This window comes from Vitis vinifera, chromosome 13 (genome assembly GCF_030704535.1).
Source record: "Vitis vinifera cultivar Pinot Noir 40024 chromosome 13, ASM3070453v1".
NCBI classification, from domain to species: Eukaryota; Viridiplantae; Streptophyta; class Magnoliopsida; order Vitales; family Vitaceae; genus Vitis; species Vitis vinifera.
Window position 1 is genome coordinate 22015967 of NC_081817.1, and position 23239 is coordinate 22039205.

The following is a 23239-nucleotide window of genomic DNA, read 5'->3' on the forward strand; positions in this document are numbered from 1 at the left end:
AAATAGGATTCTTTAAGGATGATTGAGCAAACCATCATTTAAAAGAAAATGTATTTGAGAAGAACAAGAGCAAGCAAACACCTTCTCCTATAACAAATAAAAAACTTTAGGACTCCTTGATCCATAGCCTTCGGCTATGTTTGGTTCCCGGAAAATGCTAAGGAAAGGAAAAAAAATGCAGAGGAAAATGATTTTCTTTAGTTTGGATGACATGGAAAATATGATGGAAAAAAAAAGATGAAGGAAAATATTAAAGAAAATATTGTAAATTTTCCTTAAAAAACAATGAAGAAAATATAAGAGAAAAAGAGCAGGGAAAAGGGGAGGAAAATTTTGTCGTGCTCTTGTTCACCATGGCTTCATCTCTAACTTCCTCTTCATCGGTGGCTATGGCTTCTTACCGTCATCGACCCTTTCAACGACCACCACTATCACTCCGACTACCTTCCAGTGCCTCTGAAAACCTACCATTTTCAGGCATCCGAGTTCCCATGGATGAAGTGCGTTCTTAAAATCAAGTTCCCATGGATGAAATAAATTCTTCAAATCCAGTGAATGTATTCGGATCCATGTCTTCAAGTCAGGTATGAATTGAACTTTTTTCTCTTAACCTCACACCTTATGAATTGAATCCCATTATCAGTCAAACTACCTCCCAACGTCAATTAACTGGATTAAGAATCAAACCGCATTCTGCGTAATCTGTCTCCAAACTCTTTTTTCTCTCTAATCGCTCCATTCCTTGCGAGTTTCTCTGTGTTTGATGTTGGTTTAATTTTATGATCTCTTTCCCTCATTCAGCCTTTTCCATACAACTGACTAGAAATTAGGGTTTAAGGTTTCTAATGGGAATTTTGAGTTTGTTTGGATTGATATTTGCTTTTAAAATTATTTTTTTCCCCTTCAAATGAGGGTTTGAATTCGATTTGAGTTATTTCTCAGGGCTTTATGGACCAGTGATTTCAGGTTTCGGAATGGGGATTTTGAATGTTATTAGGGTTTCCTTTTTTATTCACTCTGCCATCCCAACTCTCCTAGTGTTTCTTCACCTAAGCCTGTTCAGACAAGTGGGTGGAAACTGTCTTCATCTTTCAAAGCCTCCAGAGATGTTAAAAGGATGGAAAAGAGAAGAGAGCCCAGGATAATACTTACTAGTTTAATTTGGAGTTGTAATTGCTCATCGTTTGCTGCCATGGAAGGTCTAACTGGCTGATCAAGCAAGAGTTTAAGCTCATTGATACTACTGGTGATGGGAAAATTTACTAGAGCTCAGGGAAGTGTTCTGCTTGGGGCATGACAAGTTGACAACTAAAAAGGAACCAGAAAGAAAATAAGGACAGATTTGGATTGTAATAGTGAAGGCTACATATTGAATTGAAGAAGTTCATGGGTGTTAGGGAGATAGTTTCATGGATTCTTATTATTGATTCGGGCTCAAATGCGCTCTTATCGGCTATGGAGCTGCAACTTGAATAATTACTAATTAGTATGCCTCAGTTTCGATAATTAATTGCAACCTAAGGGATGCTTCCCAAAATGAAATTTAAGGGCCATGTTGAGTAATTTGTGCAAGAATACCATTTAGAACCTTAGCAGGCCAAGGGGTGGCATGGATCTCAATCAGGTTATCAAATAGAACACAACCAGCAAGGCTTTTTTCTTCCCAAAATGAAAAATCTGTGTGTCCATATGGAAAAAAAAAAGGGGGAAACTACCGAAGCAGTCCTATTCTACTTTGGTTTCTGTTTCAGTGTGAACCGCATTCTCTGTTTGAATCTATCTGTGCTGTTACAAATGCTTGATTGTATTTGTTTACTGGAGCATTAGGGTTTTTGAGATCTGATTACTAGAGATCTGTGCTTTTTTTTTAAATGATTTTATGGAGGGAAAATGTGTTGATGATGAATTTCGGCTCTTTGTTTTTCTATGGGTTGTGGAGGAGTGCGTGTACTATTTATATTAGCACTATGGAAAATTTTCAGCAATGTTATATAGCTTCTGAGGGAGTATTGGGCACAAAGTTGCAAGAGTCTTTCAGTTCTAATATAAGAAAAGTTTAATTGTCTTTTTTAGTTGGATAAGTTTGGTTTAATGCCGCCCACTTTATGGTGATGGATAAATTTTTTTAGATATTTGATGATTGTGTATCTTTCTTGGCTTTGAGAAGTGAAAATAGACTGGCAACAATAGGCTAACAATTTAAGGGTTTTGGATTCTTTGTCCTTTGATATGGGGACTTTGTCTAAAATAGAGGTGGCAATAGAACATATGAAACTGGGAAACCTGCTCTGCTCTGCCCATTTCATTCTAGGGTGATTCTGGAATTTCTGTAATTGCACCCAAGTTTTTTTCTAGTGCAAGATTTTAAACCTGGTTTGTCCTCCATGTTAACTCCTAATGAGACATGGTTGAGACATGATTTTAAATACTGTGGCCAGTTTTGTTCTTTTGGTTGGCCACTGGTTTAGGTGATCTTGTTATATACAATGATGCAGGCTTCCTTAAAAACTGCAGAAAGCATAAACTATGAAGCATTTAGCATGCTTTACTAATAATGCAAATAACTCGAAAACTATTTTAGTGTTTGTTTGCATCTTATGAAATCAATCTTAAATAACCAAGTCCGGAATCCTCATGGACTCTCCAGTCCCAGATTTGGCAGTATGCTAGGAGGGATCTCGATTCCTACTGAATTCATGTTTGTCCAACATGATTTAAATAACCTTCTACCAATTAATTCTTTCATAATTAATTAAGCTTGAATGATTCCAGAATTCCAAATTATTTAAAATTCCAAGCTTGTCATCTTTAGTGTCATTTACTCTTGCTTATCTTCATAGGTCATGGCTCATACTTTATGTTAGTAGCTAGGGTTTAATGCCAATTAATATATAGCATGTCTGCCCTCTCCTTTTTTTATCTTATGCAAAGAACTTCCGGTGAGGCCCACGCCCCAAACTATCTTTTTCCCCATTGTAATTGCTGGATTAATCTGAAGTTTCAGGTCTGGCTATGGTGGATGGTTTCTATATACTGCTGCCTCGGCTGGAGACTTGGGTTTTGTTCAGGAACTGCTTGAAAGAGACCCTCTTCTTGTTTTTGGAGAAGGAGAATATGGTGTCACTGATATACTTTATGCTGCTGCCAGGAGAAAGAATTGTGAGGTTTTTAGGCTTGTTTTTTATTTTGTAGTCCCCCCAAGGTTCTCCACCGACGAAGGTGGAGAGATGGAGGAGCAAATTGGGGAGATCCCTTTTGTTTTTAAGTGGAAGATGATAAATAGAGTTGTTCATGCTACTACCAGAGGGGGGAATTTGGAGATTTTGAAGGAGCTCCTTAGTGAGTTTTGGCTAAATGTAAGATCGAAATATGTAAAAATAAAAAGTTACAATTTTTTAATTTTACAAATAAAAAATATTTTATATTGTATCTTTTTATTTTTATAAATTTAATTTTTAAATTTAGATTTAGAAAATCCTTTTTAATTTTTAATTTTATATTTTATATAGTAGTTTTTTATTTTTACATTATATGAACATATTTTATTTTTAAATTTTGATTTCGAAAATGCTTCTGAATTTTTTTAAGAGTTTTTTATTAGCTATAAATGTTCCCTCGAAAATAAAAAATAGTTATTACTCGTATATTTTATTTGTATTGCATGAGGAAAATTTTATACATAAATCTTATAATTATTAATAAAAAAATAATAGCATGGACTTTTTATGAGCAATGTTTTATGTCGAAAAATTCATGTTTTTCAACAGTTTTTTATTGGATTAATTTATTTAATTATTCAACAAATTAATAACCATCTAAAACAAATTGTTGATTTTATTTTCTTTCAATTTTTCCTTACTTTTTTTTTTTTGGTTAACCAAACAAAAGAAAATAAATTCTTTTTTTTTTTCCCTTGAATTTTCCATGGATAACCAAACAAGTGAAAAAAAATTATATTCATTTCCTTAACTTTTTCTTTCCTTCTATTTTTCCTCCAAATTTACTTTTTCTCACATTTTTCGGGAACCAAACATAGCCTTCAAGAGACAAGAAAAGGGAAAAAAGCAGTGTAATTAATCCTAAACAGATAAGATGAGAAACAATACAGTGAAAACAATTGGAAAGCATTACAAAATTTGTCAAAATGCTGCATGACATGATTAATTCAAAAGTTTGAGAGAATCAACACCTCCTTTTCAAGTCGGTGGAAAAATCTTTCTTAATTTTGATATTAAAATAAGATAGGTTTCCTGCCATATTAACATACAAAACAAAGTCAATTAGAAAACATTCCTTATTATCAAATGCAAATATTCTCTTTTAATATCAATATTCATATCATTCCAATGAAAATTCTCTATTATTCATTGTAAGAAAAAATACATCGCTTCCAATATAATCTTTTGACAGCAAGATGTATGCTTCAGATATATGTACCTTTGTTAGGTTGTTATGTCCGATTTGTTTACAAAATTATACCATTATCCATTAAAAAAAAATGGTCTTTTAATAATAAGAATGTATTTTTGTCATATAAGATTATTTTACCTCTCTTCCTTTTATGATTAATTTATAATTTTTTTTGTACATTTAAACAATTAATATGATAAAAGATATGAAAAATAATCGAATTTGTATGTACGATTGTACCTTTATATCATGTATTGTATTATGATTGTTTAGTGGGAGGTGCAATTTCTATTCATATTTAAGTGATCATAAGTGAAAATCTGTGTTATTTATTTATTTTATGTTGTCGGCCACATAAATGCACTTTTTTGTTATTTTATATAAATTCTTTTTCTCATATCACCTTCCCTTGCTTTGGCAACTGCTTGTCACATTTTCTTTCTTTTTTGATATGCTACCATCTTCTTTCATAAACCTTTTTAATTTCAAAATTTTTATTTCTTCATTTTTTTCATTTTTTTTAATAATATGTAATGAATAATTAATGATAGTAAATTAAAGATAAATAGAAATATAATGGACAAAAAATAAAAATATTATCTCAGAAATAATATATTTGATAATTTAAATTTAGATTTAAAAATTATATTTTATTATTTAAAGGTTTGGGATTTAAATTTTTTTTATATTACTACTAAATAAAACAATTATTTAATTTGTAAATCTTTATCATATATAAATATAATAAAAAATATTTTGATAATATTGTTTTTAATTTTTCATATTAAAACCATAGTATAAAAGATATCCCAATGGGGCTCATTTGTATAAAAGATATCCCAAATAGCAAAAATAACTGGACTTATTAAAGCATTCCCAACATGAAACAATGAATCACCTTACAATGTATGCTTGCATAATTTTCTTTAATAAATAAATTACAACCTGTTTTAAATTTATTTGAATACTTTCTTAAAAAGAAAAAAAAATTCTCTTTAGCTCTTCAGAAGAAAGATTGCCACACTCCCTGCTTGTTCTCAATCAGGTATATCCATTACTGACACAGTGCTGACTCTTAATACAAGTTTCAGTTTGTCATATTAATTGAATTCCTTCTATCAAATGTGGAAAAAGATGCAATTTGAATTCAAATTTTCTAGTCTTAAAAAAAAAAAAAAAAGGAGCTTTGCTTGCTCTTTTTCTTCTGAAATAAATGTTGTTTGAAATGATTGATTACCTGATCATTGTTGAAGAATCCTATTTCTCTTCACAAAAATATTAGTAGAGACCATTTTTCACTCCTTATATTCTCTGGAAAAGGTGCAAATATTGAAAGACAAAGCTTGTTCAGTAATTGCCATGTCCCTTGCTTGTTCTCAATCACAATTCTTATTTTTATATTTACATATTTTTTGTAAATCTGATAGATTTAATCGAATATGCCAAAGTAAAAAAATTTAAGTTGAAGGGGGCATTTGACAATAGCCTCAGGATTTGACCACAGATAGACTCATTCCATGAAAAGGATCCCTTATAATTTGTCATTTTCATTTGCTTCTTTCTATGATATAATTGTTATTTTCTTAAATATTACATTTGGTTGTTAAATTTTGAGAAAATTGAAGCATTATGAAGGTGACCAATAAGATCTTGAAAATGAACAGAAAATAAACACTTCAGCTTGAATATCAATAAGTAACTTTGAAAAAATCTCCCAGTTAAATCTAGAGGAGTCACAGCAGTCTCGCTTAAAACCCAGATAACTTTGACAGAGCTTCTTAAAGTACTTAAACTTTCAAGAAGAAGATGAAGGAGAAGATGAATATGATGCACAATAGAAACAATTGATTATTCAAATTTGAAATTTGAAATTTCATTCAAACTAAGTACATATACAAGATCTTTGAAGCAAGCTTTAAACAAAACTTTGAGTTCTTCTCAATAGGCTTTAGAGGGATTCTCACAAGTTTCTCTCACTAGAATTCTCTCTAAAGCCTTGTATTGAGAAGAGCTCAAAGTTCTGTTTAAAGCTTGCTTCAAAGATCTTGTATATGTTCATAGTTTGAATGAAATTTCAAATTTCAAATTTGAATAGTCAATTGTTTCTATTGTGCATCATATTCATCTTCTCCTTCATCTTCTTCTTGAAAGTCTAAGTACTTTAAGAAGCTTTGTCAAAGTTATCTGGGTTTTAAGCGAGACCGCTGTGACTCCTCCAGATTTAACTGGGAGATTTCTTCAAAGTTACTTATTGATATTCAAGCTGAAGTGTTTATTTTCTATTCATTTTCAAATCATCCTCGATCCTGCATTTATTGGTATCAGAGCCATTTACTGCGTTTATTTTCAAATTGAATTTGCCATTTGTTTATGCATATTTGTTTAAGTCCCAACTGTTTAGCGTTGGTCAGCCTTTGTCAAGCGTTGGTAAGCCGTTTGAGCCATGGTAGGCGTTAGGTGTTCCCGCTGGTGGTCCCGATAAACAGTCCTCTTAAACAAAGAAAACATAATTCAAAATGTCAAATTTATTTGGAAATCTTCGTAGAAGTAGTTCTAATAAAAGTATATCCAGGATGGAAAATGATCTCAAAATGGTAGAAGAAAACACTTCAAAGTTTGAAAATCAATTGAATGTATCAATTGATGTCCTTGAAAAATATATAAAAATTTGGGAGATGCCCAAACAAGAAAAAACAAAGATATGTCAAATAGGAACCTTTGAATTCAAAGCCACTTACAAAATCAAAGTGTCTGAAAATACTCATTCCATAGGATCTCAAACAGAGACTATAGAACTCTTCAAACCAAGAGACATAGAAGTCTTAAGAAATGAAAAATTCAAAATTCTTCATATAGAAGCCGTACAAGTAGCCATCAAACCTTTAACCAGATTAGGGTTAAACAAACCAGTGTGTGTCTGCCTCAGAGATGCAAGACACAACAACTTTGATGATTCCTTGTTAGGAGTCATTGAATCAAACATGGCACATAGCCCTGTTTATTTCAACTGTTTCCCTGACTTAGAGTTAAGTTGTATAGATGATTTATCTATTCAAAAGGCCTTAACTCTAAATGTTCAAACTAAAGGTTATGACATGGATCCTAGAGCCAAAAATATACTTATAGTGTATAGAATATACTATAAGACAATGACCACTGCCGTGGATGCAAAATGTTTAGTCAAACCTAGAAAAGGAATGACTATTCTATTCCAGGCCAATGAAGAACATTCTTCGGTCATGACACCCTTAGAGATCCCTTGGGAATCTCTAACTCATTCAAATACTTGGAATTTCAAACAGATAAGTGCGCCAAAACCTATAAAACATAGGAAGCCACTTTATATTACCCAGGATGACAAAGGAGATGTTGTTATCCAATTTCCTTCAAAAGAACTTAAACAGAGTAGTAGGATCTCTGTGTAAGGATCTGCATAGGAGAGTACAACTTCTTCTCCTCCAAGATACTCTGTTGATTCCAGGAAGCCGTCTGTCAAATTGGATACTGTAGATTTTACCCCTAATATTCCTTATCCTAGGTATGTTAAAGAGGAATCTTCACCTCCAACCTCTCCTACACCTTCTCAAATGATGCCACCTGAGGAACCTCATCAATTAATGGTAATTGATGATGTTACAGAACCCTTCAAAATAAATAAGGAGTATCTAAGCAAGAATTGCACCTTCCAAAGCATAGAGAAAAAAGAGAATGGTTTTTCTCTACAAAACTTACCACCCAAACTAGACATGAGTTTAGGGATGCATGGTATAAATGTATGGAAAACAATGGAATAAATATTCCTATGTTTACATACTTTGAAATATATGCTTCAAATAATGATATTGACTATCCCTTTGGAGAAGTCAATATGTTTCAAAAGGGACAAGTTTAGAAAAATGCGTCCAAAAATGTTGTAGCAAACCATCCTCCTTTAGAAGAAATAACCATAATTGCTCAAAACATGGAAGTAATAGCTTCTCCGTTCAAAATCATAAACCCTAAAGATGATGAAAAAAGATCTGTTATTTTAAAAGATTGTAAAAATCTCCAACAACAGAATAATTTTACAAATCAAATGTTAGGAACTATCTCTCTCCAGCTTGATAGGATAGAAGATAAGTTAGAAGACCATCAAACTTCTAGACAGATAGTTACTCCTCATTTTCTAGATAGAAATCTAGATAAAAATTGTCCAATTTTCAAACCTGCGGAGGTAGGGAATCATAAGTTAAAATTTTCAAATGACCAACATAATCTACTTCAAACATTAACAATTAAAATTGCACAATTAGATTTGTCAAACAAAGCCTCATCTTCAAATACAAAATCAATCAATGTCATAGAAGAAATTACTCCTGAGAATGTAGATGAGATACAGGCTATGTTTGAGGATAAGGATCCTCAGATAAATAAGATTGTTCATAAGTTCAAACAACAAAGTAGGACTAAGAATTTCTATCCTAGACCCACTCCTCCTGATCTTCAATATGAAGAAAGAAGTCAAATAGTCCAATCAAAATATGATGGAGATGGCATCTATGAATGGAACATAGATGGAGTAAGTGACCATCAGGTCCTCAACATTCTCCAAGAAATGATCATGGCCTCTATAGCCTACAAGTCAAGAGGAAATCTTGATCCAACAATCTGCTTTCATTTGATAGCAGGATTTACTGGACAACTCAAAGGATGGTGGGATAATGCTCTCATTGATGAAGAAAGGAGATTCATCCAACACAGCACAAATGAAAGTGGAAGCCCGAATGCGGTTCATACTTTAATCTATGCTATAACCAAACACTTCTTAGGAGATCCCCTTTCCTTCCAATCTCACAGTTCTGAGATTCTTCAAAATTTACACTGTCATAAGTTGAGTGATTACAGATGGTATAAGGAGGTATACTTTGCCAAAGTACACTCAAGAACTGATTGTAATCAACCCTATTGGAAAGAGAGATTTCTAAATGGGTTACCCAAAGTTTTTAGTCAAAGGGTTCAGTTAAGAATCCAAGAAATGTACAATGGTTTAATTCCTTATGATTCTTTAACATATGGACAACTGGCAAACTTTGTCAGTCAAGAAGCATTGAATCTTTGTTCTTTAGCCAAGGTTAGTGCCACCATTGAAAAAGACTTCAAATCTGCCACAAAAGAGTTAGGATCTTTTTGTTCCCAATACGGGTACAATACCCTTACTCCTCCTTCAAAACGAGAAAAGTCCCATAAGTCTAAAAGAAAAGATAAAAAGCATTCAAAAGATAGAGAAGATCCATATTATAAGAAGTCTAAGACTAAAAAGCATTCAAATAAAAAATATCAAAAACATTCTTCCAAAAAGAAAGAAAAGGATAATGTCAAATGTTTCAAATGTGGCAAGAAGGGTCATATTGCCCCTAATTGCAAAGTTAAAGAAATCATTGCTGATTTAGACATAGGAAAACGTCTTAAGAAGCAAATGTTAAATCTTATCAAAACAAATTCTAATTCATCTAGCCAGTCCTCTGAGTCTAGTGATGATCAGGTTCTTCTCCTTGAAGATAGTTCTTCTAGTGATTCAAATAGCTCGTCTTCAAAATCTTCATGTGACTGTGTAGAAAACTGTCTTTGTCAAATACATCAGGTTAATATGATATCTAGTGAAAACAATTTTCTCATAGAAATCATAGATAACATTCCTGATCCAAACCTTCAAAAAGAATATTTTAAAAAATTCTTAGAAATTCAAAGACAAAATGGTCAAAAGAAGTTAGAAAATAACAATGAATACAGCCTAAAAACTGTGTTAGACAAATTTTCCAATAAACCTAAACCTGTAGGAATCTAAGAACTCCAACAGGAGATAAGTGAAATCAAACTTCAAATTAATGCAATGCTTAATAAAATGAAGATTTAGCTGAAAGGATAAAAGCCTTAGAAAAAAGAAAACAAAGGGTTGAAGAATCAAAAGAAGAATAACAATTGGAAGAAGGAGAATCCTCTCAATTGTTTGTAAACTCTATAACAAGAATGATAAGACAAAATTGGCATATCAAAATAAGAATTTTTATCAAACCAAATTTTTCAAAAAATATCATTGCATTAGTTGACTTAAATTGTAGTCAGGAGGGATTAATTCCTTCTAAATACTTTGAAAAAACCCTTCCTTAAATATTACATTTGGTTCTTAATAAATTTGAGGAAAAATGTAAAAACGAAAAAAAAAAAAAAAAAAGAGAGAGAGAAAATAAAGAGAAAATGTAAAAGAAAAGAAAAAGTGAAAAAAAATAAAATAAATTAAAATTAATAAATTATTTTTATTTATTATTTACACTCATTTAACTTATTTTAATTCATCAATATATAGATTAAATAATTTAAAAATACAAAAAGTTTTTAACTAATTTTAATTATATTTGATTTTTTTTAAATATTTTTTATAAGACAATCAAATATAAAAAAATAATTTTTTTTAATATTTTTTTTTTCTTTTCTTAATATTTTTCAAAAATCAAACATAAGCAAAGACTCTCCAGAATCTGTCTTCAATGGGTTTGCAAAAGCTCACTCTACCAACTATTTATTAAGGACTTTCCTTATCCAAAGCACTCTGCTCAATGGAGAAAGAAGGTTGGCTCAACATGGAAACTGATGGCATCCTTCGTAATAAAGATTTTTTTTTTCTTCTGATTTTGAAATTGATCTACTTGCATTTGATAAGCTTTCTATAAAAAATGTAGTTGTATCATACTATACAAAAACATTGAATAGTAGAGTTTTAAAAAGTTAAATTTAATGAAAAATATGTGTTCAATATACAAGTTCATCACAAAATTTACAAAAATAAGCTTTTAAATTTAATTTTAGCTTCAATTTTAATTTCAAATTCTAATAAGGTACTTATACATATTGTTAATATATATATATATATATATATATATATATATATATATATATATATATATATATACTTGTCATTTATGAAATTTTAGCTTTTCATGTTGGTCATCACATTTAAATCATCATCATTTTGAATGTCAACGTTCAAACTATTCAAATATATATATTTTTTTAGGAAAGTTCTATGGTGCTGAGGGAGGTACCATACCTCAGATTTTTTGTAGCCGTTGGATGCAATAGTTTTAATCTCAGCCATTGAAAAAAAAAAAAAAATGAAAAAAGGAAAAACTGGCTACCTGTGGCTACCTGTTGTCTCCCGGTCTCAGCCCATTTCCCGTTTGTTCCCTCTCTTCCCTCATTTGAACCCCTCTCAGCCCCTCTCTTCTCCTCCATAGCCGAGCGTCTTCAGCCCCTCTCTTCTCCTCCATAGCCGAGCGTCTTCTCCTCCAACTGTGTGTCGTGCTCTCATCTCCCCCAGCTGTGTCTCGTTCTCCCCCAGCTGTGTCTCGTGCTCTCTCTCATCTCCACGCTTCTCCATAGGTTGGTTGGCTGTGTCTCGTGCTCTCATCTCCACACTCCTCCATAGGCGGCCGTCTTGTCCTCCATAGTCGGTTGTGTCCCCGTGCTCTGATCTCCACTCATCCTCGACAGCCGGGTCTAGTTTCCTTTTTTTTCCTCTCTTCATTCAAGTAGTGTCTAGTGCCAAATTTATCACCAGCCCGTCTCCACATTCACAACCCTTTCTCAATCTACTCCAGAAAAAAAAAAGGAAATCCTATCTTCGGAAGAAACCTAAGAGGCAAATGCGAGACAATGAAGAAATGGGGGAAAGAAAGCACTGAAGAAGGAGATAGAGACCCCTCTCACGATTAATCTTCAGTCGAGTTTCTGTTTTCTCCATTTTTTACGGAGTTTCCCGATATTTTCCTCTCTTCTCCATACTCGACTCTTCTCAGGTATCTCCATCGACTGTTATTTTCAGGTGCTTTAAGTTGTCTTTGTGTATTGTTGGATGTTTTTGTGTTATTGGGTGTTTTCGGGTAAGATATTGTAGCTGTTTCGGGGGACATCTTTTTGAGTTCTGGCTTTTTTAGTATCCCCTTTGATTATGTCCATATTTAGTTTTCATATTTGGGGTTTTTTCGGGTTTTGAAGTAAAGAGTACGATATTCCCGCTCCCTCCCTCCTATCCATAACCCTTGTATTTTGTTCATATTTTATATTTTGTTTAAGGGGTGTTTTCGGCTTTTAAATTTCGTGGTTTGAAGACCCGAATTGAAGACATAACTAGAAGAAGAAGAAAAAAAAAATGTGAGTATTGATAATGTGTTTTACAATATTGTAGCGATTATATTTCATGGTTTTTGTGAGATTTATGGATTGATGACATTAATGAAAATAATGTGGTTAGATCCATAATTGGAGATTGAAAAAGATTGATATGCTAATTTTGTGACCATTTAAAATGTACATAGATTTAGGGAGGATTTTGTAGTGGTGGTGAAAGTATGTTTGATTTATTATATTTGAAATCATATTATACACATTGACTTAAATGCTTTGATTTAATTTTTAGGAGTGAACGCGATGGACTTGCAGTTGTTAGAAATCCAAAGAGGCCTATCGGCGCTTGGATACATTACTAGTAAGGCAAAATAGAAATATGTAAAATAATATGTTTTTTAATGTATTTTTTGTGGTTGTTATTGTTAAATTTGTTTGAAATTGTTTTGTAGTAATGATCAATTAGCCATGATGAAAGAGAAGGATAAAGGAGTCAAGATAAATGATGATGTAAGGAGTAATTTTGCTACGTCTAATATAATTACATTTTAAAATAAGAATTTAAATTATGTGAGCAATTAATGTAGTTGAGGAAAAAATTGGGCAAGAAGTGGAATGCACTTTCAAAAGTAGAAAAAGAAAATTTCATGGCAAAGTCCAAAGAAAGTTCAAAACAATATTCACTTCAAAAGGGTGTGGTTCCAAAGGTATTTTTTTTTGTAATGAATATTTAATTTCTTTACTTATGTATTTGTTGGAAATTATATTAATGTAAACATGTTTGATGTTTGTGTATCTTTTCAGTTATATCTTCAGACTCGATGCTCCCCCGAGCGAGTTATTAGAGTGATTGAAAATTTAGAACCAAAGCAAAAGGCAGCCATAGAAGAAATAGGATTTGGTAGCCTCTTGCAACTTCGATGTAGGAAAATTGATCATGGGTTATGTCTTTGGTTGATAAATAGTTTTAATCCGAACACTTATATGTTACAGTTGTATAATACTTGTATCAAATTATCCCCCATTGATGTTGAATTTATTATGGGATTGAGGGCAAGAGGGTTCAAGATTGGCATGAACAAAGATGTTGGTCATAAGAATGATTTATGTAAAAAATATTGTGATAAAAAAGGGCGATTGCCATTAGTGATGTTAGAAAATCAAATTAGGGAGGATAAAGAGGGAGGAAACGATTTTAAAGTTCGTTTTGTATTATTTGTGTTGGGTGCATTATTGTGCCCAACAATGAAGCTTTTTGTGAATCGCTCTTTCTTACATCTTGTGGAAGACATCGATTCAATAAAGAAGATGAATTGGACAGAATTTGTGTTGTCCTATCTTGTGCACGGGATTGAAGAGTTTAAGAAGAAACAACAAAGTGGGGTTTGCGGTTGCTTATTGTTTTTAATGGTAATTAATTTACATCATAGTGAAATACGATTTTGTTTTAATATAATTTATGAACTAACTATATATCTATGTCAAATATACTCGTAGTTATTCTACCACGAGCATATATCCTTTGAAGAGAAATTCCTACCGCTATATACTCGACATTCTCCTCGGATTACTGCTTGGGGAGATGATGAAGTTTTGGACAGGAAACGAAGATTGAAAAAACTTGGTGGATATGCAAATGAGGATGTAAGTTATAGTTTTGAAAGTCGTTTACTATTGATTTAAGTTTTTAGTGATTTAAAATCTGATATGTATTATATTTTGATGAATATATTGTAGCTCAAAATATGGGTGATAGAAAATGAGATAAGGGATTGCGTTGATGGAAATGTAACGACAATGGCGAGTGAGAATGAGGACGATGAGAAATTTGTATCCAATCTAAACAAAGATGTTATTAAACGAGTAAGTGTTTTACAATATTCATCGTGACTATCTATATTAGCATTGAACCTTTGTATTATGATGTTATTAATCACGTTCGTATATATCACTAGGTTGATGGTGGGAAGTTAATGGAGATGGATAAAACCTTTCAACAATTAAAGACACATCTACTTGATATGGCTTATGGTGCAAGTAGTAGTAGTTGTGATAAAATTTTGGCTAAATTTGAGGAGAATTATACTCAAGTGAAAGGTCTCTTCCTTAGGTCAAGCGGAAAACCTTTGAGAATGCACGAGGAAGGAACGAAGAATGACATCCTCTCATGCGAGAGAAGTTTGGAAGATACGAACAATATGAATGTGAATGAACATTATCTTCACACTTTGTCAAATGAGAAGTTATGCACCGAGGACTTGAATGAAAAGAATGAAGATGCATGTGCTACATCAATTGAAGTGCATATCATTCCAGACGAAAATGAAAATATCTTACCACTTCCAATCAAAAGGAGTACAAGAGATTATGGAAAGGTATGTATCATATAAAAGAAAAAATTATTTTCTTTACAACTACTTAACCATTACATAGTAAATAGATGTATATTACTGACATTTTCCATATTAGGAACCATTACGAGCACTATGTGGTTATCCTAATCATGTCATGAAAACACGTTCATCAAGGGAGAGGAAACCAAGTAAATTCAAGGTCTCCCCGTTTGTACAGAAATCAAGGAAGATGGTAAAACGTGAAGCATCAGAGGTATAATACAAATAGTTTAATATCATTGTTCTTATTTTTTGATACTTAACATATGTAGTTAATAATTATGTCTTGTTTTCGAATTAGTCAATCCCCATGTCCATTCGTGAAGACGTGGTGGATACTCAATCATTCAATGTACTTCAATCTCTTGTCGTTGATTATGTTTTCAATAAAGCGTTGTCAAAAAGGTTTGTCGCGTCTAGAACATTCATAGATGTGTTGTTACAATTTTTGCCTTCATATGCTTCCAATTTACTGAAGTTTGTTTGAACATATTATTATTTTAGTGAGCTTCTTGTTGACTTTGGTCATGAACATGGAGTTCGTGGAGATTTTGCATGCTTACGTCCTAGACAAAATTTGATGGATGTTGTAAGTACCTACTTCATTTATATCAAATGCATCCTATATTAGTTAAATAAATTTATTGAAGTTATTGTTCAACAACAGGTAATAAATTTAGAAGCCTCAAAGCTAAATTATTTTGAAAGACAATTCATAGGCATACGAAGTATAAGATGCTATCTTCCCACGACATTTTCAGTAAGCTCATATTTCTCTTGTTGTTTACTTACATATTAAGTACAATATAGTAATGTTCGTATTATGTTTTCTTATTAGCAAATGATTTTGTGCGGGAGTCCTCATCCTTTTTTCGATAGAAAAACATCCATCGTTAGTAAGTACATTAGTGAATTGGATGATTGCGAGCAGGTTAGTAATTATTTCTAATGTTTAATTGCATATATGAAATTTAGAATAGATATTGTTTTCACCTATAATATAGTAGATTTTTTTTTGCCCCAACTCATATATATTGTTTTTCTAACTTTACAGCTATTTATTCCAATGCATGATGAATGCCCTGGTCATTGGTATCTGTGCGTCATTGACTTCAAAAACTCTCATACCCAAATTTTGGACTCATTACGATCGAAGAATCGAGACAAGTTCCGGTTTCAGAGTGTCAAAACAGTGGTATGCTTTCATGTTTATATTTTTCTTCTATTCTATTTTTTCCTCTTCCATATTTATTAACACTTTCATAATAAATTAGGTTGAATTTTGTCAAACGTTCTTCAAACTATCTGACATAGGGAAAGATGTCTTCCAATTCTCCATTGATTGAGCTCCTTCGATTCCGACCCAAGAGAATGGGTTAGTATGAATACATAACTCACATTACTATTCTTTTCCTGAGGTATAATTAGACAACCATTGAATAAGTTGTTTTGCTTTTCTTTTCTCTTTCTTAGGTGGGACTGTGGAGTGCATGTCATTAGACATATGCAGAGATTCAAAAATGGTGATCCGATGACGAGCTCCGACTTTTGTAATTCTATGAAAATATGTTGAGAAATAGCATGTGATTTAGTTTTACACGAGGGAAATAGAGAAAAACAAACCATTGTGGCTATTATTGTACAAAGACGTCGACACGAGCAATGAAAAAATTATTATTATGATATTTTTTATTTTTCAAATATTTATCATTTCCATATCCACATATCGTCATGTTTATTGGGAAGTTGTGAGCTTCGATGACCATACATTATTAATGATTAAGTCCATTTTATTTCAATATCCAAATACTCTTCTTTCAATATGGTCGTCAAAATGAAATTGTAATATATTGGTATCATTCATGTTCGACGTGTGTGATTTTGTACGATCTTTAACCTAATCAGATCTGTAATTATTCATTTATCTATACTAACAATATATAGTTAGTACATTACTACACTAGTTGACGAATGCCGTTCAGCCGGTAAGAACCAGTCCAACGATTTATCTATGTCCACTTTTCATAGGCATACGCATTATTCGTACCGGTTGAGAACATTCCTCATATTTTCAGTTGTGGAAAGTGGTTGATCAATGGAGAAATTGTCTCAACCGGTTGACGAATGATTTGACCAGTGGGAACTGTTTGACAAATATAGCAAATTGGTTGAGGAATTTGCTCAATCAGTTCATGTTTTTTTAACCAGTGGCAACCGGGTGAAGATGGGCATCAACCGGTTGAGGAATTTGTTCAACCGGTTGCGTATATTGTTAGCCAACTTCAACCGGTCGAGGACGGCTAGAACCGGTCGACCGGCTTGGCACAACCGGTTGAGCACCCGGTTGAGGCATTTTTTACCAGTGGCTACCGAATGAGGAATTTCCTCGACCGGTTGAGAAAATTTCTCAACCGGTAGCCACTGGTCACAAAAATCCTCAACCGGTTGATGGCCATTTGCTCAACCGATTGAGGATTTGTTTAACCAGTAGCTACCGGTTGAGGAAGTTTCTCAACCGGTCGAGGAAATTCCTCATCCGGTAGCCACTGGTCAAAAATGCCTCAACCGGTTGAGGAATTTCCTCAACCGGTTTCCTCCTGCAATGCTATTGTGCACAAAAAGGGTATGCTATGAGTTGTACCAATAAATTTTCACTATGGAAACATTCGACAATGTAACATTAAGTTCAATTATAAGGTTTGAAATTGATGGAAACTGGCATTACAATTGACCTAACTACGATTTACCCATTTTGAGTAAAATCACTAAATTTACCTATTTCATGTGAATTACATCATATTGATTACTTTCCTATAGTTAACTCATAACCACCTAATTGTCAAACTTTAACCACAATTGAATTTAATTAAATCCGCATAATTAACCGTTTTTTTCGACATGATATAAATGAATCGGTTTCTCCATTTACCAATAATTTTATCCCTTGTTATCAATTAAATTATAAATGTAGAGGATATTGCATTCTATCAATCAACTTGACTCTTGATCAAAATTCAAACTTTTCATTAAATAGTTAAGTTAAAAGTACACATTAGTGGAAGTGATAACGTCAACTAATATAAATACTGATTTAATACCTACCATCCCTTACTCCGCTAAGGAATAAAAAAAAGGTTGCATATCCTTTTCATTTGGATATTTGTTTGGATCCCCACCTTCACATGGTGTGACATACTTTGTTCATGTTGCTGAAATCCTGCTATCTGCACATGCACATTTCATTGTTTTTTTCAGCTACCCAATTCCATCCCAATTAATTAAACCTAATCATTAAATAATGCATATCTGAAATTCATGTCAAAAGTGTTTCTTCATGCCCGATCTTACATTATTAAGTTCACCCCAATCTATGTACATGTCAGATGGGTCATTCGGCAACTGCTCCCCTAACATTCCCTGCATGTTTCAATAATTAAGTGTTGTCAATTATTATTGAATTATATGTTATCAATGTTTGGAAATTATATAACAAGCCTATTGTACATACATGTAAGGTTGCAAAAATGTCAACTGATGAATTTGTTGAAGGCATCATTTCCCTTTGAATGTCACATTGGGAAGACAAATTAGTTTCCTCCTACGTACTCATAATGCCATCAAAACAATTATGTTAGTCATTTATGTTAGTACACCTACAAAAATTAATCTTAGGGGCAATTTTTATTGAATATGACATACCATATAACCCGGCTGAGCATTTTGAGGGATTGTAGCTTCTGGACACTTTCGAATTGTGTGACCCACTCTTTTACAACGACTGCATCGTCTTCCCTTTTGAACATTCATTGCCACTTTGCCTGGATTCCCTTTAGTCTTCACAATATTTGGATCACGAACTTGGTTAGTACCTGTCGCTCCATCTGATGCTATTTTCTTCCCTTTCAAATTATAGTTATAGAGTTCCTACATTCTCGTCGTCAAATTTTGTATTTCATTTTTGGCCTCTATAAATGAAGATGACGTATCTGACGCAAAGTAGGAGAGCTTGTTGCACATCGAACTCAATGAACCATATCGTACAAACCGATCCATGTTGTTATCCGTCTCATTCACTAGTACTGATCTTGTATACACCTTTGCTAACTTTGTCCACCTCTTCATAATACATGACTGAGGAATCTCTTCCAAATGCTCCACCTTCATAACCACCACCATGTGGCAACATGGGATGCCAATTGACTCAAACATCATGCATGAGCATTTTAATGTTACAATATCCGGGCAAAATTGTACTTCCCAATTTAAGTTCGGGTGTCTAAACTTAGATAATGTGTATGCCCGCATTGAATGATCACTTACAACACCAACCACAAAGAATAACTCAGCATTTTTCATCTCCTCACGAAATTTAAGGAAAGATTCTTTTGTATATACCGTCGCAGCATGATTTTCAAGTATGGCTAGTTTGGTTGAAAGCACGGGTGAAGAATTGTTCGACTCGAACTCTGCCTTTGCCTCGTTTTGCCGTATTCTCAGTATGGCTCTATCAAATTGTTGTACAAACTCATAGAGTCGCAAGCGAATTTTTAAGAATCTATTTAGATATGCATTCATACTCTCACACCTTTGTGTGGTTCTCATCCCTCCAAAGAAATTTCCACGTAAATACGCCTCTGCCCATCTTTTACGTTTCCCATATATCTCGGTCACCCAACGATTCTCATTAAGTCCCAAATTTGCAACCATTTCATGCCAAACCTTTTCGAATTCTTCTTCATTCCCACGCATGAACATGCACCTTGCAAATATGCTTGAGAAGTCCTTAATATGCACATTCGTGAATGCATTTCGTTGCAAATGCCATGAACACAATCGATGACACGTATCAGGTAATACTTTTTTAATTGCCTTACGCATAGCTTTATCCCCATCGGTTACAACAGATATGGGTCTCTTATTCATCATTGCTTCAAGAAATGTCTCCAACACCCATTCATATGTCCCAACACTTTCATCTATCAATAATGCACAACCAAATACAACAGTTTGATGGTGATGATTAACACCGACCAACACTACTAGAAGCTTTTTATAGGCATTTGTCCTATAGGTTGTGCCAAATGCTAGGACATCTCCAAAACACGCATAATCCATTCGAGCAGTTGAATCAGCCCAAAACAAATTTGCTAGTCGACTTTCTTCATCAATGTTGAATTTATAAAAAAATGAAGAATCCATTTCTGCCTTTCCACACAAATAAGCCAATGCCGCTTCTGCATCACCGTCTTTAATTTCACTTCTACGCATTGCATCAACGTGATTGTATATATCTTTTTGTGTGAAACCGACGTGCTCATGTCCCCCTGATTGTTTTACCATATAGTCCATAATTTGTGTGGTTTTAACACCTACTTTACGCAAAACATCAACTTGTGCCTTATCGGGATTACTTATTGTTTGATGAGACCGAAGGAATTGTGTGTTGATAGCATCGACCAAATTATGATTATGATCTCCTATAAATTCCTTTACAATCCACTTTCCATCTTTCCTATTCAAGCCTACACGAAATGCAGCTTCACATCCAACCCTAGTCAATGATCGTGGCTCACGCTGTCGCTTGTCATTTTCAATAAACTTTGTCGCTCGCTGCCCTTCTTTAGAACACACCCACTTTCGAGATATTATATCTCCATTCTTGTCTCGCTTCAAATCATCTTTTCGAATACTAAATCCGGCTACTCTAGCTAACATGTTGTAAAATGTTTCAGCCTCATCTATGCGATCGAATTGCAATTTGTAGACTTCTTCATCTGAAATACCCTTCAACACCTTCTGTTTCAAGCCGTTTCCACCCAGGTCGTACGTGGCACCGATAAATGCATCGTCATTGACGACGTCCTCCTCCTTCACTTCAAACTCCCGCTTGATTGTTTTCTCCTTCACCGATTGCATCATCTACATTACATAAATAAGGTAAAAAAATTCCCCAATAATACTTTCAAAAATTATCGTATCACTTTTGTATCAATTGATTGCATACTTGAAGATAAACCGAATTCGACAACGTCATCGATTCTCATTTTTTGGGAAAAAAAATTAGGAATTTGATAAATTATAGAACCGGTGTATACTGCAGACGTGATAATTTCCCCATGATTTTCCATTTAAAAGGTCATATGTTGCAAAATTGATACTACTCTGCTATACACAATCATAAGCAAAACTTTTTAAAATCATTAAATATCACTTACAAATCATTATGTTGAGGAAATAACTTGTGACAAATGCAAGTGCGACACCAATACCCTCAAAAGATGGCATTCGACAATGATCCACGTCTGACATCTATACAGAAACGCACCATAATTTAAATTGTCCTTAGACAACCAAGTGAAGTAATAGTTAAGTTCAACTTCGTAGACATGGTTCTGCTGTTGGGGCTAAGGGCTAAGGTTGTAGTGCTTTTGGAGGTCCTTGTGCAATAACAATATTTTAGATTGTCCAACTTTTTTTTGGTAGCAGATGGTGTTGTTGGTCTTGATGAGCATAAAAAAACAATCGGTACAATTGTTTGTTTCCTCGTAACCCGAATCTACTATCTTCCCTTGCTCTAAGCTATTATAATGTGGTTGAGATGCATTTTGGTGGTGTTCACAAAATTTGGTTCAGAAGATCTATCGACCGGTCGAATTAAGCCGGTCGACCGTATGTGGACTTTTTAAACCAGTAGCTACCGGATGAGGAATTTCGTCAACCGGTTGAGGAAATTCCTCAACCGGTAGGCACTGGTAAAAAAAACATCAACCGGTTGATACCAGTTGCTCAACCGGTTGAGGAAATGGCTCAACCGGTTGAGGAAATTTCTCAACCGGGTGAGTATTTTTTTAACCAGTTGCTACCGGTTGAGGAATTTTCTCAACCGGTTGAGAAATTCCTCATCCGGTATTCACTGTTTTAATATTTAAACCGATTAGCTAATTGTTTCTTTTCGTTGTTGATTTCATTAAGGCCTTCATTCCTTATCAGAACGTTATAATGTTGCCCTATTTAGGCATACTATGTTAACAAAATTTCCAACATTAATCTTAGTTGCCATCTTCAAGGAGTTTGCCAGTCACAATAATTAATACCTCTCATCCACTTTCTTTAAAATAACACGGAAACATGGATCGGTTTAGGCTAAAATAACACGGAAACAATTAGCCTTATGAGGTTGCCCTATTTAGGCTAATTGCTTTATGTTTAATGTTGCCAGTCACATATGTTAAAACATGGAAAATGACTTTTATATAATTCTATCTAAAAGCACGGAAGCTTTTGGGTACACCGCCAAACTTATTCCAAACTTACCCCATATTGGGAGTCAATAATACACATTTCTTAAGGTTGATTCTCTCTTTTTAAGTCATTTGAATATGTATTACCCTATAATTTTGATGATGTTGTGATTTTGACAGCCAACATGACTCACTTATATTAACTAAATTAATCTCAACTGTTCAACAGATCACTGATGCATATTACTAACAATGTGCTTTAGACAATCAAAATCCAAACTCTTTAACATCAATACATACCATTTAAAAATCACTATTAGGTTTTCGAAATATTCCCCCATCCATTTCAAAGATGAAGGCATTAAGCTTAAAAAATGTATTATGGATTTGTTTACCTATTCTTTATTGAGTTAAAGATCATACCGTTAAAATGGAAGGTCCAAGTGTGATGCAGCTTGACCTGAAGATTTGTCTTCTGGATGTTTTTTGTGACCTGTTCTCCAACAAATAGCAGCCCTCGTTCAGATGCTAAGGTTCTTACAATACTAAAACTCCCCCAGATATATACTAAGATATGTATGTGGTTGGTTGCTGGAGTTATTACATTTTTTAATAGGCTACCACATGTTGAAAACCTACCACCACAATGGTACACTTAGTGGTTGATAGTTTGGATATTTGCATCAGTTTTTTATGTGCCATTAAATATAACATTTATATCAGTTGGGAAAGTCAGCCTAATGTGGTTATTTTTTACACCCATTGCAAATGGATAATTGTATAACTTAAGAAAATATAAAGGGGAGATATGGACTTAATTGATAATATTGACATTTGTTACTGTTGTTTAGCCAATTTATTGTAACTATGTTTTGATACCGTTTCCTACTTACTATATTTTTTCATCAATTAACGGTATTTTTTTTTTAAAATCATGCTTCCTAATATATCCTATATATGAGAAAGGTTAGTTAAGTAGACTTAATTACGTATAATGAGATATGTTATGATATTCTACTTATGGAAATTTTAAAT

The 23239-nt window shown here is 33.3% G+C and overlaps 2 protein-coding genes and 2 long non-coding RNA genes across 5 annotated transcripts; 3 read left to right on the plus strand and 1 right to left on the minus strand.

Annotated features, from left to right (window-relative positions):
• Nucleotides 1-321: 321 nt before the first annotated feature.
• On the plus strand, nt 322-3431 carry LOC109123742 (uncharacterized). Its single transcript, XR_002031541.2, has 2 exons — nt 322-584; nt 2999-3431. It is a non-coding gene; the product is annotated as an uncharacterized LOC109123742 (long non-coding RNA).
• A 9730-nt stretch (nt 3432-13161) lies between these two features.
• LOC132254913 (uncharacterized) lies at nt 13162-14960 on the plus strand. The gene is made up of 5 exons (XM_059741976.1): nt 13162-13277; nt 13375-13980; nt 14068-14214; nt 14308-14433; nt 14526-14960. The coding sequence occupies exons 1-5, from the start codon at nt 13218-13220 to the stop codon at nt 14958-14960; spliced, it is 1374 nt and encodes a 457-aa protein (XP_059597959.1). The 5' UTR covers nt 13162-13217.
• Nucleotides 14961-14999: 39 nt separating this feature from the next.
• LOC104881263 (uncharacterized) lies at nt 15000-15879 on the plus strand. 2 transcript variants are annotated; one of them, XR_787289.3, is made up of 4 exons: nt 15000-15177; nt 15468-15552; nt 15631-15723; nt 15802-15879. It is a non-coding gene; the product is annotated as an uncharacterized LOC104881263 (long non-coding RNA). The 2 variants fall into 2 exon arrangements; XR_009467424.1 differs by having other exon boundaries at nt 15631-15836.
• A 3008-nt stretch (nt 15880-18887) lies between these two features.
• LOC104881274 (protein FAR1-RELATED SEQUENCE 5-like) lies at nt 18888-20997 on the minus strand. The gene is made up of 3 exons (XM_059741977.1): nt 20968-20997; nt 19284-20882; nt 18888-19121 (listed from the first exon to the last, which is right to left on the minus strand). Exons 1-3 carry the CDS (start codon nt 20995-20997, stop codon nt 18888-18890), a joined length of 1863 nt encoding a protein of 620 aa, XP_059597960.1.
• Between the last annotated feature and the right edge of the window lie 2242 nt (nt 20998-23239).